This window comes from Onychostruthus taczanowskii, unplaced genomic scaffold (genome assembly GCF_017590055.1).
Source record: "Onychostruthus taczanowskii isolate IOZ18803 unplaced genomic scaffold, ASM1759005v1 scaffold4, whole genome shotgun sequence".
NCBI classification, from domain to species: domain Eukaryota; kingdom Metazoa; phylum Chordata; class Aves; order Passeriformes; family Passeridae; genus Onychostruthus; species Onychostruthus taczanowskii.
In genome coordinates this window covers 1,939,512-1,959,196 of record NW_024501459.1, presented here as the reverse complement: position 1 = coordinate 1,959,196, position 19,685 = coordinate 1,939,512, and the positions used below count along the sequence as shown (strand labels likewise).

Below are 19,685 nucleotides of genomic sequence, written 5' to 3'. Positions count from 1 at the left end.
GCACATTTTCTATGCAAGGTGACCTGGATTTTTAGTTTCTACTTTGACTGTTATGTCCTAAAAGAAAGTAAGCCTCTGCAATTTGGTTTTAAGCCTTGAAATTTATTTCTACTACCAAGAACATGATAGGAGTAAGGAGAATGGGTTACAAAACTGCCTTAAGTGTGTACCTAGCTCCTTCAGATTAATATCTACCTTTTTGGATGCTTATTTGAACTGAGGCTGACCTCTGAATATTTGGAGATATGCCTGTCACTGCTTCATAATCATAAGTATAATAATAAAAAAGGAAATTGAATCAGAGGTTTAAGGAGGTAATGACATTGGATTTAAGGAGGTAATAGCAATGGATTCAAGAGGCAGGAATATGTGTCAGAACCATATATGGGATGTTTTTAAACAGTCCAGCTACACATTCTGTAGAGGCATTGCTAGCTTAAGTGAAAAGGCCTTATATCGTCAAAAACTGGAATGCAGCCCAGACACACACGGATGTGTTCAGCTTGTCATTCAGAGCTTCTTCAATCAGATACCAACATTTTCCAATCCAAAGGACAGCAAGTCCGTCCATTCGTAGGAATTGTACACTCCAGTGTGAAAGAGCCACAGAAAAATTACGAATTTGGACTTCTACTTATTTTGATTTGTCAGGTATTTGCCAGGTAAGTATTTGCTGTAGTATTCTTTCTAAGTGATTTTATTGAAATAATGAATTCTTATAGAGAAAGTCCTTGTTTAATACAGTCTGCACTATAAAATGTAAATTAGACATTTGGAAAAAAATATATATTTACATAAATATGTATATATATGAGCTTCTTACTAAGATACAGTACTTTTTCAGAGAGAAAATTTCCTTTTCTGACACTGGAAGGATGCCACTTTGATGTCTGGGTTGCCAACGAGCTTACTGTGACTGTGGAATTGAACCCAAGAGGTAAGGTAATATAAAGGCTATTATGAGAACATGTATGTTTCTTCAAATTACTTCTCCTATTACATTCTAACAGATATTGTAAATTGTGAGTCATTTTCCATCATGTAATTTTGGGGTGAAAATCATGAGTTGAAGCTTCATTTAAGAAAAATCCCAGAAACCTACTGTATTGCTATTTAACAGGATTTATAAACAAAGGAAAACATCAGCTTAGTCTGAAATGTGTGAATCACAAAATGACATAAAGGTGACTAAAAACAGACCATAAAAGTATATAACAATATTTAGGGAAGAAATTCACAAGGAAGATAAATATGGCCTAGAATTTAAAACACGTTTTGTTGCAGGAAAGCCCGCCCCCACCAACTAGATGGATGTTGAAAGAGAGGTCACTACACCTTTGAATAACAGAACATATCAAATTATAAAGCTTGTGAAGTCTAGAAGAATATTTCGAAAATTCAGAAAGCAGAGGACAAACAGTTTACCAATTCAAATTAATCCTTCAAAGAAACAATGGACACTACTGTGAAAACAAATGGATAGAGTGTAAGCAGGGAAATGAATGGGGTATTTATTAACTTAAAAAGTTTGATGCTATACTGGGGACAGGGGAGAAGCTAAGCTATTAGAAGTAAAGAATGAGATTTCAAAAAGTTAGAAAGCTGCTAATGCAGCTTTCTAAAAGTACATGGAAAGTACTGTAAAAAAAGTACATGGAAAAGATGAACTTAAAAAAAATCAAAGGGGAAGATGTTCTAAGGCATTATAATCATCCCAAGTCTTCAATTTCAACAGAAGGATACTTTCACTGCAGAGGACAGTATTATGTCAGAGACTGAGGTTATCTTGCAAGAGATAGTTTTCAGAATATAGAATAAGGTCAAGTGAGTACAGGAGAGCATTTTAAGAACCCAGTGACTCTGTGATTTATGCTCTTGTAAAGTTCAAAAAGCTCAGGATAAAGGGTAAAAGAGGAGCTGGATAGTCTTATGGTTTCGAAATTGTTAAACAAAAGAACCAAAAAAAGGATATATTTGCTGATAAGTGAGGGAAAAGAGCATGGAATACTGAATAATGAAGTACGAAACAGTGAAAAAACTCCCATAAGTAGCAAGCAGAGAAGCCACATACACCAAAAAAAAAAAAAAATCACCTCTTCAGATAGCAGGTAATTTCCCTTAAAAAATGTGTATATGTATGTAAGATGTCCTCTTTATGTAGTGCCATTTGAATTGTCTAGCATGGAAGTTATTTTCTTGCAGACAAAAACTACTTCAAGATGCCTTGAAAGGTAGCACAGCCTGAAGATAAGATGCTTGTGGGAGACAATAATCATTAGGATGCTAGAAATCACTTTGAGATTAGAAACAAATTCTACCTGTCTACATATCTCTGTTTAACCTCTCATTATAACCCTGACTGCTCCAATCAGATCTGGTGCAGGAACTTAGGCACAAAGCGCACATGTAGGTACCTATAAGGAGACAAGACTATTTCAGTGTCCAAATCTCAAATCAAATCTCACTAGTAGGCACTAGAAGAAATTAGGGATGCATGAAAGCATCAGTACTATGAAAGAACTAAGGTTCCCTCAGAGACCTCCAGTGCACTAGAACAGCAGTTAATTAGAATGAAAAGTCATTTGAGGAAAAAAAAAATTGAGTATGTCATGGACACCATGAAAAACATGCTTTAGCCTCAGTGCATCTATGTGGAAAATTTTGATTTTATGCTAATTGAAACTCAGCTCAAACCATTTATTGCCATTACTAAAGATGGAAGCACCAACAAGAATCTGATCTGCATTCACCACTTTGGGAGAACGACCTCAGCTCTTCTGCAGCGTAGCGGCTACAGCACTGGGATATGCAGATGAAAGGAAACAAAAAGGCTGGAAGAGGAAGATCAGACAGCCAAGATGCTTCACAAAAGCTTTTATTGCCATTATCAAAAACTTCTTAGTAACTTTAGTAACTTAGTAACTTTGCGATCTTCAGATCATGGAGTTTTCTTAGGATGGGTGGAACCATCCTTTCCTTCCCTTGTCCATCATGGAAGCTCTGCAAATCAGCTGATATTTAAAGAGCTAAATTTGAAATCAATGCCCCCATTAGAAACAAGATAAAGAATGAAACAGATCTGTCAGTGCACTTGCACTGTAAAGGCACACTTATGCCAAGTTGTCTTTCTGTGCCTGCTCCTGTCATTACGTCTGCTGGACACAGAGTGAAGTTACATGTCACTAAATAGTCTACAGAGTTTAAAGAATAACAACATAAAAAACACTATGAAAATAATACTTATCTTCCTCTTCACCTGAATGAGTGCATTCAAAAAGAAATAATAATAATAATAATAAAACCAAAACCAAAATGCTCTAATAATATGCTTTAACTCTTGGTCAGCCATGGAGCAGTTAGAAAGTTGGACTACATGATCATTGCAGGCTCCTTCTAACTGAAAATACTCTATTTGAAAAGAGAAACCTCAAAACTAGTAAGAATGCTTTCTTCCATGCAAATAATCTGGGATATATTGCTATAGAATTTACACCGTGCATGCATCTTCTGAGGTATTATATCCTGATATATACCATCCTGGAAAAACACCACAGTATTCTTTCCCAAAGGCAGGGCTCATTTTAATATTACTTTTTGACCCTACTCCAAGTTTCAGAATGCTGTCATGATTTAGTGTTCTTTAGTCTGCTTGTTTTCTCTTCTCCCCTAATTTATTCCAACTGATTCTCAAGTCACAGTTGATTATGCTGCAGTTAGTTCTTGATTTTAGTGCTCTTCCAATCCCTTCACTTCTATTTTTTCATGGGATCATGGTCACATTTAAAGTTCTAGCCAGTTTTCTTGCTTCCAGTCCTACCTTCCTAAATGCTCTTTGTGGTTTTCAGTATACAGGTAATTGTCATGATTTTTAAATTATAATAATGCATTTAAATCATTACATAATTTGCTGTAAATGGTTCTCACTGTGTCTCAATTGCTGAAGTTGTTAAAATCATATTACAATAATTGTATATAGACAATCACTGAGTAAATAAGATGCCCTTGCTAATGTCTACAAATACATTTTATTTTATTTCTTTAAGACAAATTAGTATAAACATAGAAAATACTTCCCTCATCTCTAGTGGAGGGGGACTGAAGTACTTTCCATTGGTATTATGAAACTAATTCTAGGCAAAAATTACTTTCTTACCTCACTAAATCTGAATGGAATTTCTTTCCATTTTGGTCATCTTCACAGCTTCCCTTCTCCCTACCCACTTTTCTCCCATACTTCTACATTTCCCCCTTGATTCTGCTGAGCAGCACCAGACAGATTCCTGGCTCCACTGACGTTTTTCTTCATGTACAAGCTTTCAGATATAAACAATTTCAAGAAGAGCAAAACTCACACAAAACGTAGCTGCCTGCACCTACATTGTGCCTAAAGAGGTAAATGGGAACAGAGGTGAGGTCTAGTGATGAATACACTTGCACAAATTCTTTCATCTTCTACTACAAAGTCCATCTGCCACCATGAAATGAAATGATCAGCTGAATAACTTATATTTAACTATATAATTCCTAAAATTTCAGGGGATGAAAAGGGAGAGGAAAAGTATGTTGCATATAGAAAGGATTAAAAGTTCATTGATTTTCATTCTACTATTTGAAAAAAAATCTGATCCTACCTCTTCACAGGTGGTCCTGAAATCCATGTGCTATGACACAGCAAGTGATATTTGTCTAAAATGGAGAGAAAGATTTCATTAGAATGAAAAAGACATAGCAAAACACAAGAGTTATCTGGCTGAGACGAGCCATTGCACTCCTCTTTGCTAGGTCCAGTTATAGCCATTGCTTAAAAGCAGAAATGATCAAAGTTGCAACAGGATTAGGAAGACGTTAGAAGTTCTTCCTGTTCTTATAAAGTACACAACCTGGTTTCATTGAATATAATCAAGGAATGCTTGTGTTCTCACCACCTCCTCCCTTCCACAGGACATTCAAACATACTTTTCTTATCACAAGTGTAAATTTCTTTCCTTTCATGTATTCCAATTTTTGTTTCTTAAGAGTATACTCAAAAGTAACAAAAATAGAGACAATTAAGTATGCTGCTCTTCAGAACACTTCCTCTTTTAAAAAATTTTTTTTTTCTTTTCTCCTCTAATTAAAAACCATTACTCACTAGTACCTTTTGTCTCATATATTATTAATGTACCTAATCTCTCCACAGAAACCGCTGTCATTTAACAGTGTGCTTACTTTCCAGAAATATTTACTAGTTGAAAAACAAATGTTAGAAAAGTCAGGAATACGTGTGAGTGCTGGCAAAATGTCACACCAAATCCGGCGATTATTACTTTGCCTGGCCTTTACTTAAAGTGTATTCATCACCATGCATGCTTATGCATTCATTTATTTATGTGCTAAAGCCACTGGAACAGAGTGTTAGCAGAGGTTACCAACAGTGTCCTGCTGCTGGGTCTGCAATAGAAACACTCAAGCACCAGTCAGTAACATTTTCAGGAAACACAAAACAGTCCTGGGCAAAACAGCAGTTTAATTCAATGCCTGCAGAAAAAAAAAAAAAAAAAAATCCCGTAATAATATTCTCTCCACCAAGTATTTTATTGCTATTTTGCATTAATAATGTTCTTGCCATTACTTGTATAGGTATAGTACTCAAAGTTCCAACACAAAATTTGCACCCTTAGCCTAAGTTTAAAATAAAATTAAAAATTCTTCACACAGTACAAAATTTAAGACCTAATAGTTACAGTTAAATCTCTTCATACTTCATAATAATAAAATATTTATTAAGTCTCTGGATTTATTTTGCTGGCCTGAATGCAGTTTTATTGAACAGCACACATATGAGGTTAATGTTCTCTATTTATTGAGCTCTGCCTGGTTCACAGTCTGTTCTCTAGACTAATTTCTAGCCAAGATAGCCTAGGCTGGACAGGTTACAATTCAGAAATTTGAAAATGACCCATCATCATTCTTTCCTTATCAGCCTTACATGAGCTCCAAGATCCAATAACAAACTGTATCTGTAATTCTGCTATCAAAAATACTCATAAAGTCAAGGTCACTATTACTGTTTCAAAGATTTTCTCTCTGGTGGGTCAGTCATTGTGTTACAAAGTATGTTTCCCTGTAATATTTATGAACTCTTTTTGCAGCTGAATAAACTCAAGTCAAAAAGAGACTTTACTCACCTTAGCCAAATATTCTGAGGACTTAGCCTTCTGGAACTATAAGAGCATCTATCTTTGAAACATAAACTGAAGTAATGCACAGTGCTCTCCTTCCTTGGGCCCTGGTCACGGCAGGTCACTAATTCCTACTGCAGTCAAAAGTTTATTCTCTTGTGTTTTGTTCTGCCTTATTAATAAAAGTTCTTCAAAGTTTGGGTTTGGGCAACTTTGGTTCCACAGTCAATGACAATTCCGTTTCCATTCTCTTTTAGCTACTCTTTGATCTAAGCCTTGTCTAACACTGTTCATTTCTGTAATATAGTATGACTACTTTTTATTCTTGTTTTTTTTTAGGTGCAATGCATTTTTTTACTTAATTCAGAAATATTTGTATTATCACAGAGAAAAAAAATAATTTTTACTAATAAAATAGTGTCTAAAATGTAAAGCTGGAGCTACATCATTCTCAACACAAAATAAAATTCCTTGCAGAGTTTATGTGTTTCTCAGGCAGGCAACATCTCAGTAACTAATCTTTGTAATACAGCTGCCACTGCTTCTGCTTCCCTCTATTTCCTACTGATTCTCATCTGCAGCTGCACAGAGAATGTCAGCCCATTATCAATGTCCTCTTTTCCGACTACCAGCAATTTTATAACACTTGATGTTTTACAAACAGCACACAGAAGGTTTGATTACAAAGTGCAGTACCTCATAAATAATCTCCGAAATGTCATTGTTTCCAGCATTTATACACCAAATAAACACTCTAGATAATTAAATTACAGGAATACATATCATGCATCATGCAGAAATGCTGGTAAAAGCCCCAATGATTACTAACAGGCTCCTCCTGTAGCACATGAAAAAAGGCAGAAAATATAAACCTAAGTAATTGCAAAAAAAAAAAAAAATTGTAAAATGATAAACTGTGAAACCCATTGCTTACAGATATCCGTGATAAGCTTCTGGCTAATCTCTGCAACCCCATCTCCAAATCACAGCCACTTTCACCTGAGCAACTTTCTAGCTCTCATAGGAGCTTCCTTCAGCCTAGATAATTTTTTTTTTTTAATTTTATTTGCCCCTCCCCACCATTAGGTTGCTCTGGGACAAACTGTGCATCAGAATGGGAGAAAGGAGCTGCCTGTGCCTTTGAATTGAGGAGGTGCAGAGGAGACAGCTCCAGGACAGAACCTGGTTTGCAGGCACGGAGGGAGGCATGAACAGCCCGTACCACTCAAAGAGAAATGAAGGCTCCAAAAGCAGTGTGCCTCTCTCCAAAGGGGCTGGGAACCACTGCAATCAAAGATATGTAAACAAGCAAGCTTTGAAAAGTTACCTGCCATCCTTTCAACCTGCCTTGCAATCTGCATCTCCTCCAAAACTGAGTTATCAGACCTATTTAGCTGACCTCTGCTGATGCATGTAAAAGGAACAGTGTGTGACAGACAGGTTGGGAAGAGACTTTGACACATCCTTGGCAGAAAAAGCAGTTATTCAATACTGAAGAAACATTTACCAAGCAGTATTTTTATGGCATTTGCATTCTAAAGGGAAATCAATGGCTAAAACATAACGGCAAAGATGAGGGGCAGCCCTCAGAGACAAAACTTCATTTAGGATAATGCACTGAGCACTTGAGCTATGCTCTGATCTTCTTATAATAAATCAGGTCATATTCCAGTGGTATAATAGATGTAATTTCACAAAGTAATTCGGTGACTGAACATTCCAGTATACAATAATGAAATAACATGGCAAACAAAAAGAAAATTTCTTGTGTGCACAACATCAAGAAGAGACACTTTGTGAAGTGTAGGAAATACCACAAGCCAAATTAAATACTACTGATAGTATGAAACAATTCATTCTCAAGGTCAGTAGTGCAGTAAGAATACAATACTGTATGCACAAATAACAACTGTATGGAGAAATTATGCATTATCAAATGCAATTTTATTTAGCATATGATATCACTGCATATCCCTTGTATATGTCTTACTTGATGGAGAAAAATCACAAGAAATTCTTATTGTCTGAGAAATGTCTGAACTGCTAATGGGGAAAGAGACTAAAACTATATTCCAAAGGCAGAAATCACAGACCAGCAACTACTTATGATAATAGTCTACTACTAATGTTTGCCTTTTGAAGTCCTTCTGCCTCTATTCTTGCCAAAATATTTTGGGCTCATCATTGTAAAAAATGTCTGAAGAAAACCATATCTGTTGGTTTTGCGTGTAGTAGGAAATTAAACATACAGACATTGTAAGTCTGCAAGGCCTTTTTTTAGCAACAATTAAAATTAAATCCCAAACCTTCTCTATTATAAATAGGGAAAACAGATTTAGAAATTATCATTACATATAGCATAGCTAGCCCTTTGTGCTTTACAGGAAATTAAAACTTTTCTGGAAAAAGAGAAACATTACTTCAAATCCAAATTCATTCCATCCAGTTTGCCACAAGGCGTTTGGTACTGGACGGTGGTCAGAGGCATGCAGATACCTCAGTAAATCAAAGGAGAAGTTGAGTAACTGCAGATTAATAAACTCTCATTCAGTTATTGCTTTCCAGAACACTTGAATTATATTTTGTTTGACCACTGAGTTACTTATGTTCAGTTAACATAATGATTTTTAGTAATTTACATACTGGCCTCATTTGCTGAAAAATTTCTCATTGAGTTGGCAACAGACAGTCTCTAGATTCAAGCACTTCCTCATACTTCCTCACAAAATTCAATACATGAAGGGGGATCTGTATATCCATTGCACAGAATTATAGTTTTAATAAATTAATGCAAGAAGAAGGATGCTCCAGAAGCTGGAGGACCCTAAGCTGTATGTACCTCAATCTACCTGATAGTGCAAGGACTGAGATGAAGTTTAGAATCAGCAAACCTTTGCAGTTCTTTGGCAGGGAGGAAAATAATTACCTAACAAAGCTTTTTAACAAAATGTCCAGCTTTTAGCAAAGCTCATGCTTCAAAAGAATTGAAGTTGGCAATTAGCAACTAACATGATTTTTAATGTTTCATTCATTTTACCCTGGTTAAAACAAGTATCGTATTTATCTGCCAGTCATAGTTTATTATTTTAGTGGCAAGCCTATCTCATATGCAAGCCAAATTAATGATTCACTCTATAAACAACAATTTTTCCATGGTCAGTGATCCAGAAGGCACTATTAACTGAATGAATTTTCTTGGGCTTCTGTTTGTTTATTCAGTGATGTTTGCATTAACAATTATCTAGTGTCCCCCAGAACAAACACCACAAAATGACCTAACGAGTTGCCCAGTCTGTTCTGGCTTGGCAAAAGAAAGCTATTGCAAATGGCAAAAAAAAAAGCCAAAAAAAACCCCCACAAAAAACTCCACAACAACACAACACACAATCTTTCACAAAGAAAAGAAGTATTAGAGGAGAATAATCTCAAAACAGTGATATTAAATGGCAATGTGTTGTCACTGCGTGTCATTATGTGAAACGCACTGTGGCAAATTGGAGCATGAAAGTTTGGCTCAGGGTCAAGTCTTGAATGCTGTCAGGAAAAAAAATCTTTTGCCTGGTTTCTCACTTTTCCAATGTTACCCTTTGGTGATTGAGTAGATGTGTCTAAATACAATTACGTACATGACTTCAAAGAGAATAGTGCACATGTCAGAGCTCAGGCTTGTACTAAGCGTCTCCTTATTCTTCACTGCTCTGGCAGCTGCATGAACTGTGACATGATTTAGAAAATGTTTCAGTTTTGCCTAAATAATAGTGCCTTTTGTCAGAAATAGAGAGAAGTTCTTCTCTGACTATTCAGCACTGCAGTCTGGATTTTCCCTCCATTATCTCTCAAAACAAAATTTCCATATAGAAGACAGACTGGCACTTCTCTGCCAAGGCAATTGTTTCACACTCAAATGTAAATTTCATGCCCCTGGCAACATGCCTAACGCCAATAATTCAGTGAGACTTTCACATTATACTGCATCTTTTGATTTCACTTAAGTAAAAAGAAACAAGCAAAAAACATCGTATCAGTGTCCTAAAGGAAGTTAGAAAATAAATTAACAGTTGTAAATACTTGAGAAGTATTTATTTGAGATTTTTAGATCTTTTATGAACACCTGACAAATATATTTATACCTGCATATATAAGCATGTGACATGTCCAGCGTTAATTGCAATTTTTAAGGAAAAAATAATCATTCACAGTGATATTTTAAAAATCTGTACATCCTGCTTAAGAAAAATTAAAATAATAATATACAATGAATAATGAAAATTGCAACCAGATTAAATGAAATCAAACTTAAATTATATCAGACTTATTACAGATTATTGAATTAAAATAATATGAATATGTTTTATGTCAAGTTTACAAGAGTATAAAGAAGCACATATTTCCATTTTTTCAATTGACTAAAATTTTTCCCACATACCATGGAAAATGCAAACCAGGATTTTCCAACAGATATAACATAAGTTCTGCTCATTTGATACAGTTTGAATCACAAATGTCAGTATGGCTTGAGAGAGCTTGAACTAACTTGAATAACCAAGTTATTCAGGTAAGAATAACTGAAAGAAATTATAAAATCTATTCTCAGAGAAATTCAGAAGTTTATTAACTTAAATGAGAAACAATAGGAATAAGTAATTTTTAATTGACCCAGGGATTAAAAAAAAAAAATCATTTGAAATCACATACCAAACCAATATTTAATTATGATCTTTCTTTATTTTGATGGGATTGAAACTAGTTGACTAAGGTCAAAACATTTTCAATCTGTTTTATTAGGTTTTATGAAATGATTCCTACCATTAAAAAGAATATTCCTGTTTTACATTCACAAAAAACTGTCTATTTTACATTACCAACTTACATATCACAATGTGACACATTTGTAGTGACACTAGACCTTATCAGTCCTCCCCACGGAGATGGTAACAGAAATCACAGCAGCCCACTAAAACAACTGGTGAAATTCACCTTTCAGTGCATATTTGCATATTGTTATTTGGAGTTTGCTTTCTATTTAGAAACTGCCACCATCACCAGTTTTGCAACTGCAGTCAGTTTCTTTGCTGAAATAGAATTGAGCTATCAGAGGTAAAAAAGTTTGCGGAATTTGACTGGAAGCTGTCAAAGAAGATGGGCAGAGAGGCAGTTTGAGAACCTATATAAGAAAACTGAGTCAGTGCAAGCAGGAAAAAAAGAGAAGAAACCAGGTACTTATTTTTTGTAAACAAGACTCTTTGCAGAGACATTGAATTTGAATTACTACACTCTGGTATCACATTCACCTAGGTAAAATAGCAGAGAACAGAAAAAAAAACAAACCTCCGTGGACATTATAAGAGCAACACCACAGACTTCCTATTTAAAGTGGACTAAGGCATCCCTGTGTTGCACTGCTGCTTTGACAAACTCTTGCTGTTTACTGTGTCAGATCATTGATCCTTGAATATGGCTAATTTTCTTCACTGCTTTTTTTTTCCCCCTTTGTTTCTTCCATAAAATACGAACTTACAGATTTCCCATAAATAGTCAAGGTAATAACAAAAAAATAAATTCACAGAAATATTTAAATCAATGTGTTTAACTGGCCACTTGGCAGATTTAGAATTAAGTCTGAATGCAACTTAGCTTCTAGTACCAGGTCCAGTAATCAACAGCAATATTCCTGTCTGAGAATTCCTATTACAACAAGCATGCATGCAATTCCAGTGGTCACCAATAAAAACTATGCATTTGTTTTGTCATCCCTGCAACAGCATAGCTGTAACAGAGAGAAAAACCAAGGTTTATTCAGTTGCTGCTACAGTTTTGCCTTATCTGAAAAGTCACTTACAAAGGCTACCTGTAATCAAAACAGTTCCTCAGGTTAAGGTAAAATACCCAAGCAAACAAACAAACAAAGAAACAAAAACCACAAATAAACCAAAAAAAAACCAAAAAAACCAAAAAACAAAAAACCCCAAACAGTAACCTATTTCAAAGAGTTGCCAGCAAAGGAAGGAGGGATAATGCAGGGATAATGCAGTGCATGAACTAGGAAATTCTATCCAATAGAAATACTATTATCATTGTTTGCATAGTCTTCAAGACTTACTTTTTGTTATTGTTTTTGTTTTTTTTTTTTTTTACAGCAGATGTTTCTATATGGAAGAATTCAGTATGTACAAAAAACAAACACCAAGAACTTGGCTCAAAATTAATCAAAATAATTAGATCTTCCACTTGAGTTTTTGTATGATTGCAGCAAAAGCCTCTTTAACTACTCTGGAATCCAGAAAGCAGGAGTTTGTAGCAGGGCCGTTGTAATATCATCAAGTCAAGTTCATTTACTGTCAAACTATTCCTGCAGTAGTACATTGTCAAAATATATAAAAAGGGAACTTGAGATATGCAAAATATGCCACATAGGAAAACACAGCACTTAAAGCACTGCATAATTAAAACAAACAAAGCTAAGTAGCCAGTGAGAAATACTTTACTGCTAATTAGATAATATCTCTGTGAGATCATAACCCCTCACTGAAAATCCTTTTTTATGGAAGTGGATTGAAATGGGATTGGGAAATGGTCATACAGCTGTCCACACATTCCTATCCTGCAGGGTGTTAATCCTGCTATAAGGCTATCACAGTAAGGCAGAAAAAAACACCAACAACAGTGTGCTCTACTTTTAGAAACAGACAAACACACAAAATTCAGACCAACACTGGCTAGTGGTAAACTGTGCTGATCCAGGAACATGGAGCTGCCACACAATGAAACCTGAGCAGGGCACAGATGGGTGGGTAACTGTAAGCAGCATCCCTATTTATATATATATATATATATATATATATTTATCAGTAACACTGTGGGAATTACTCATTTTGGTTATCACATTTTCTATATAATTAACTACTGCTCAGATTAGATTTTATAATGCATTCTTGAGCTCTCTGAAAGCCAAGACAGCAAACATTGAAAGTCATAAGGATTTTGTAGATTCCTTGACACATTTATGATGCAAGGTGGCTGCAATAAAGGTGGGACTAATATCACTTATTTCTTCTATGATTGTCTTTCACAGGCCAGTAAATGTAGATGACAAAAGATAATGAGAATGTGGACTATACAGTCAAGCACACTGGAAGAAGCTGAATTCATGATGAAAAGGTTTTTTACCAGGAGTAAAGTGAACAGAATGGGGAAGGAAATCTAAAACTTTGTAGGTCAGCAGAAAGGAGTTAGGGCACATCAAACTGTAGAAGCTTCTGTTTCCTTGAGAATGTTGAGGTATGAGGAAGAAGAAGACAACCTTCAAGTCAGTGGATGTGAAGGTTTGTAGCCACCATAGAAAACTTGATTCTAGGGAAATGCACCCAAAATAAGACCCAAATTACATAGGCATGGTAGTGTTACACCAGTATTTCTGTATAAAATACAAAAATTAAGCAAACAGAGCAAATTAAGCAAAGACAGAAGCACAGTCTCTGTTCTTAAGCTGCTAGTAGGGACTCTTACATGGATTTAGTCCATGGCAAGTAATACTCTCCAAAGCAATAGGCTACATGACTCAGGAACTAGTAAAAGGTGACTGTTAATAGACAATTTTCCCACAGCCACACTACTGCACAGGAAAAGACAGTTAAAAACCACGGATGTAGACTGTTTTATACAATTACCTCAATGCCAGAAGCCAGTTTCATTGATAATAACAAACATGACCTAGGAACTTCATGTTTTGGAAACTCACAAGAAATGGCAGAATGTAACAGCCAGTACATTAGCCCAAATGACAACCCTGAAGTGTTTACCCCTGAGAGTATCAGAAGATACTTCATTATAGGTTACTTTTTATGTGAACTTTTTTTTAAAAGTGTGTTCCAGTGGAAAATTTAGATTGTGAATGTGTAACTGAAACTGAGTCATACAGCATACAAAATGATGACTTAAATTTGTATACCTTTATTTAATTCAAGAATTTTCCAATGTTTAACCTATTTGAAAGATTTTAAACATAAGTCTTGTAATCAAATGGGACTCAGATTTAAAAATTCCAATTATATCACCAAAATTCACTGGTATAGGAGATGAATATATTGGTGCACTAAATAGTACCAAAGGACTTCACTTCAGACACAGTCACTGAAGCAAAGCAGGAGTTTTGCTCTTCCCTTTTACTTTCCAAGTTTTTCAGGCAAGAGACTAGGGCAGAGGACAGACTTCAGGTCACAATTTCTTTATTCACTTCAAAATCTATTTCAGGGAATGGAAAGGTTATAGTTTAAAGACTCCATCCCCTCATCCTGTGGGGAGCTAGAGGAAGCTATAGGGTTCTTTTCCAGCAGGCATTTTCGCCCAAAGTACTGGAAGTAGGAACAAAATTTGAGAGAAAGAGAGAGTGAGACTTGGTTAATAAAAGTAACACAACAACACAGTGCCGGTCCAAAAAGACTGATGAGAGAGGAAAAAGCATTAAACAGAAAGAGAAAAACATGATAGAAGAGGGAAGAAATAGCTAATAAGGAGACCAAGGAAAGAAAAAAAATGTGAAGGAGGACAAAACAGAAACACATTTAAAAACTCATTTCATTTCCCATTACACATTATGATTTGCTAGGCTAAGTTTTTTGCTACTTTTTTTCATCAATAGTATTCCCTATGCTAATTATGACTGGTAAGCTGAAGGAAAGTACTTTAGGCATAATGAAGAACCTAACTTCTTTACATGTTGTTTTCTTTTCTCCCTCTCTCCTTCCTCCTAGCTGACTTGGGTCACAAAAGATAGAAACTGGAAAAAGAGAAGTATATGCAAATCTTAGGGATTAGCCAACTATAAGTAATAATATTGAGGAAAGAGGGTCAGAGATGCATTAAGAAATCATTCCCCTGCATTTTCAGTCACATGGCTATGGGCTTTATTTTTGAAATCTTTACACAAGTTTACCAGAACTATCAAAGTTCATTGCTTGTGACATGCCTACTGAAAACAAATTACTTCACCATGCAGTTTTGGGCACCATCTAAATCACAATTGCTTAAAAGCATCCTTTATCGTTTTAGAAATATTAAGGTGAAAGAGAGATATGGAAAGAGAACAAGCTCTGTACAGAAGTCCAGTGACACACTGAATTAAGGCAAATTAAGTCAATGTTAGCACAGGACACTGATGCAGGAAATGAATATGGGTGTTGTGGGGCTGTACAGCATGTTTGAGGATCTGAGATTTGGCAAACCTGTCACAAAGGAATGATTAAGGCAGGGAGTTCAGCTAAATTAAGATTATGCAGTAGAACAAAATACTATTTTTAGAATTTGTTGACGACCACACAGCCCAGGGAAAAGACTAGCCTCTTGCTTTCAGGGTAAGTGACAGCAATGCCATCAGGGTAAACTACAAGGACATACTGAGAGTAAACAGCAGACAAGTTAAATCTGAGGCACATACATGACAATGAGAAATGATGCCTTAGTAGAAGTCCTGTAAACTTAATTTCAAGGACTCTGATACTCAGAGAACCCAAAATGTACATTCTTTTGCCACTTAATAAACATGCCCAAGTAATAATTGGTCTAAGAAGTCCTGGTATCACAAAGTTTTATCTGAACTTGAAATTTTATTAGGAAAAAAAATTGTGAAGTATAATAACCAACATTGAGAGTAAATATTTTCTGATGGTTCCAGCTTCAAAACTGTTTTCTAATGCTTTCTTGTGGTACTTGATCATATTTTAAAACAATTCTTCATAAAGCATAGCTGGCTGAGCCTGATTTAAAAGTAGGTGAAAACTAGAATGCTAAAGAAGGTATTTAAGAGTGTTTCACCCCTTGTGAACTGTTTCTTTTTTGAAAATTAGGACTTTTTTGTGTGTGTGTTGCTGATATTACCTCTCCTAGCAACAGCACACTTCCAGGTTGTTGCATTTCTTCATGGTTTAACAGCCATCAAATCCTGCTTAAAGCAATGGCTCACTCCATGAGAAATATTTAATCTTCCCATTGTTTAAACTAGTCAAGTTCCTTTTTTTTTTATTCTTCTTCCGAATACTAAACGCCTTCTGTAAAAATAGTAGCAGTCTTCAAGCAGCAGTTTTAACAATCCTTAAAAGTGAACCTAAAAAATATCATGAGGGACTGAAGATACTGCTGTGAGAATTTACCTACCACTTGAACATGGACATGGTTTGGGAAAGATGATAAGGACTGACAAGGAGTAAATATTCATCAAGGTCCACAGTTATTTTGGATTCTTACAATATGGAAGAAACTGAAAAAAGAGGGCGTATCTGTAAAAGACATGGGAGAAACAACTTTCATGATTAGTTTGTAATAGCTCAAAAGAAAAAAAAATCATCCTTAAGGTATGCAGTCTCATGGTCTTCTACTCACACCTCTGATTTTTAAAGAGACTGTCTTAGGGGAAAACCAACTGGTAAACAAATCTGCTGCCACAATCCCAGCTTAATGTTTGAGAACACAATATGTACTACCTTCTTGATCTTAGTGTCCATAAACTTAGTGAAAAATACTGTTTCCTCTACTTTCAAAAATATAGCTATGTGATGGGGTCATGAACCAGAAGGAATTGGGATAATGGTCTTCACAAAGTCTGAAGCAGCCGAGTATCCAAGCTTTTTCATTTATAGACCATCATTTTAAGCTCAGATTAAAAAAACTAAAGAAGGAAGGGAAATGCCTCTGTAGTTTTGAACAAACTTCAATATTCTCTGGTAAAACGCCATGACTAGTCTATAAATAACTGCCTATCTGGATTTCTTTTTAAAGAATAAACCTTGCAATCCCAATTTATATGACATGGGATCTAAAGCATATACTTCTTCTACCTTTCCCATTTACTGGGCTGGGCATCTCCCTTTCTTCCTGATTCTCACTCCATTCCTGATGCACCTGACTGGTTATGGTCAAGTGTGGTCATATGAACACACATATCAACATCTCCTTATTTGAAGAAGGGTTTATGAAAGGGTTCAGAATACTGTTTGACAATTATTACATCCTGATACTGAACTCATCTATCAATAAAGAAACACAACAATCTAGGAAGTTTTCTTCAACAAATTATTTATCATATACATAAATCGAAGAGCTTCTTAACCACTTGAGAACAGACTAGTCCTGCTCATGGTTTGAGAGTAGTGCTATGTATAAGGTTTTTAGAGAGGACCCTAGCACAGCAGTGAACCCTTCAAAAATGGTTTAAACTTTGCCAATATTAGGAACTTTTTGGCTCTCCTTCACAAGAACACGTCAGGAAGACAAAGCTTGCATTTTCAGACCTTCCTCAACAGAACAGAAACAGAGTTTATGTGCTCTCTTAGGTCACCAGATTACAGTTAACTAGACAATACTCCTGTTCAAGTGGGAAGAAGATAATTTCTGTGCCCTGATTTTGTGGGATCATTCTGCATGGGCATGAATAATAATGTAAAAATATTACAACAACAACAACAACAACAACAACAACAACAACAACAATAATAATAATAATAATAATAATAATAATAATAATAATATAGTATCAGTGTACATAGTAGAGTGCCATGTTTGACAAAAGAACTACCCCATCCTTACAAGGTCTAAATAACGGGCTAAAATTTCCGGACAGAGTTCCACCATTGTGGGATTTTTTCAGTCTCTTTCATTATATTTGAGAACATTCAGCTGCCTTGGGAATTCCTTTGTCCCTAGACTAGCTGCCTGTAAAACTTCAAGATACCAGCCTTGCAGCAGCCACTGCAGAAAAGCATGTTATACTGCCCAGCTTATCAGATCACCTTCAGTGCCTGTGCGTATCTACCACCACTCCGTCTAAAAGCCTGCTCTGATATGGCTTTGGAACATCTTTCCTCATTTCCTGGGGATGCAGCTGTGGTGTTCCCCAGATGTGTTCACCCAACACCACTTCTGCACAACAAACCAGGTAGGTTGTGGCTGAACGAAAACACAGGAGGAAAAGAATTAACTTCTATTCTGAGAGCTTTTCTTGATGTAAAATAGCTCCTGGTGCTTTTAAGACAAGAATTTATCAAAGGTCCCTTCCTTCCTTCTGAAGCTACCACTTAAAAATCCACATTTTTTAAGTTAGGAAAAAATTGTTATCTTGCTGAACTGAAGCTTCACATCTACTAAGACTGAAGTTGAATTTTCTTCTTTCTAAGTGTAAAAAAATTTATTATGCTAGAATTATTTTGGGATTATCTAACTTCCAGAAGTAACAGATGCAATAAGGCTTATTGAATTAATGGTAATAGCTGATTTGCATTTTTGAACATAAAATAAAAAAAACAATGTTACCAATGCATAATATAGAGATATCAGATGGCATCTTTGTAGAATAACAAGAAACCTTTGAAATTTAGGTAATCTGAAATAGTCCACATGAACAACATCAAATAAAACCCCTGACATACACTATTATAATCATTAATGAGAAGTCTTGGGGAGAAAATTTTCATATTTACAAGTCTGCATAGTATAACTCAGTTGGTCCTGAACCACACTGATACAAAAAAAAAAAAAACAAAAAACCAAACAACTGTATATTGAAATATAAAATTTAGCTTTAAAAAAATTGGTTATCTAGAGACTACTTCTTATACTTTCCTTTGTTCTGTTGCTGTTTTGTAGTCTTCTTTTACCCTTTATTTTAAGGAACACAGATGACAGAAAAAAATAAAAAGGTGAATTCCAGGTCAGAGTTACTTTACTAGTTTCTACTGATGATAGTGACTGCAGGAATTTTCAGTTTTTTGTAAAAGACCACATGCTTCAAAACTGTAATTCCTTTGGACTTCAATGAAGTTTATAATGGGGCATCTCCTTTATGATCTCCTTTGTTTAGCTTCCATTTTCAGCAGAAGACATTTAAATAAAAAAACCCAAACCTACACAAAAAGAACAAAATCTGAACATACTACTTGAATTATGTTTTCACCCAATATATGTGGACCACGATGAAGTTCCAATTCATCTGTATGTTAGGTGAAAATGAACTGCATTTGTCATATGGCATTTGACTTTTACATTCCTTGGGGGAAGCAGTCATGAATTTCACTAAATTGCATAGAGCTAGGAATATAAAGAAGTTGATAATTAATAATAAATACATAAAATATCTGCACACATTTATCATTTTCACTTCTAATCTTTTGCTTGTGACATCTTACCATCTCCACAACTCCATTATTATGCTTACTAGTATTTTTAAATTTTTATGTCTCACTCCTTATCTTTTTACAAATTACATTAGGCCTCGATTGAAATTTCTGCTGGAGTTCCTCCCAAACTTAATTTCCTTCTATTTATATCTGAAAGTTATGTAAGAAAGCTTAATGTGGCATACTTGGTAAGTCTCAACATCATCCATTCTTAGATTACAGTATTAGAAATGTTCTAGTGTACGTACACCAATATTCAAAAACTTGGGCTGAAAGAATTTGCTGTAAGACTCTAGCTTAAAGTCCCACAGTTTTCTCCTTTCTAAATTCTAAAGATGAGGTATCATATTTATCATTTTTT

General features: G+C 35.3%; 1 protein-coding gene across 2 annotated transcripts in view; it reads right to left on the bottom strand.

Moving 5' to 3' along the window:
• SNTG1 (syntrophin gamma 1) overlaps positions 1 to 19,685 on the bottom strand; it is a 309,163-nt gene that overhangs the window by 145,542 nt on the left and 143,936 nt on the right. Inside the window, exon 2 of one of the 2 annotated variants that reach the window (XM_041412822.1) lies at positions 4,632 to 4,686. In XM_041412822.1, coding sequence (XP_041268756.1) covers positions 4,632 to 4,658 — 27 coding nt within the window. In that variant the 5' untranslated portion in view covers positions 4,659 to 4,686. Of the gene's footprint in view, positions 1 to 4,631; positions 4,687 to 19,685 lie in introns of those variants that run through there. The other variant, XM_041412823.1, reaches the window with a different exon arrangement.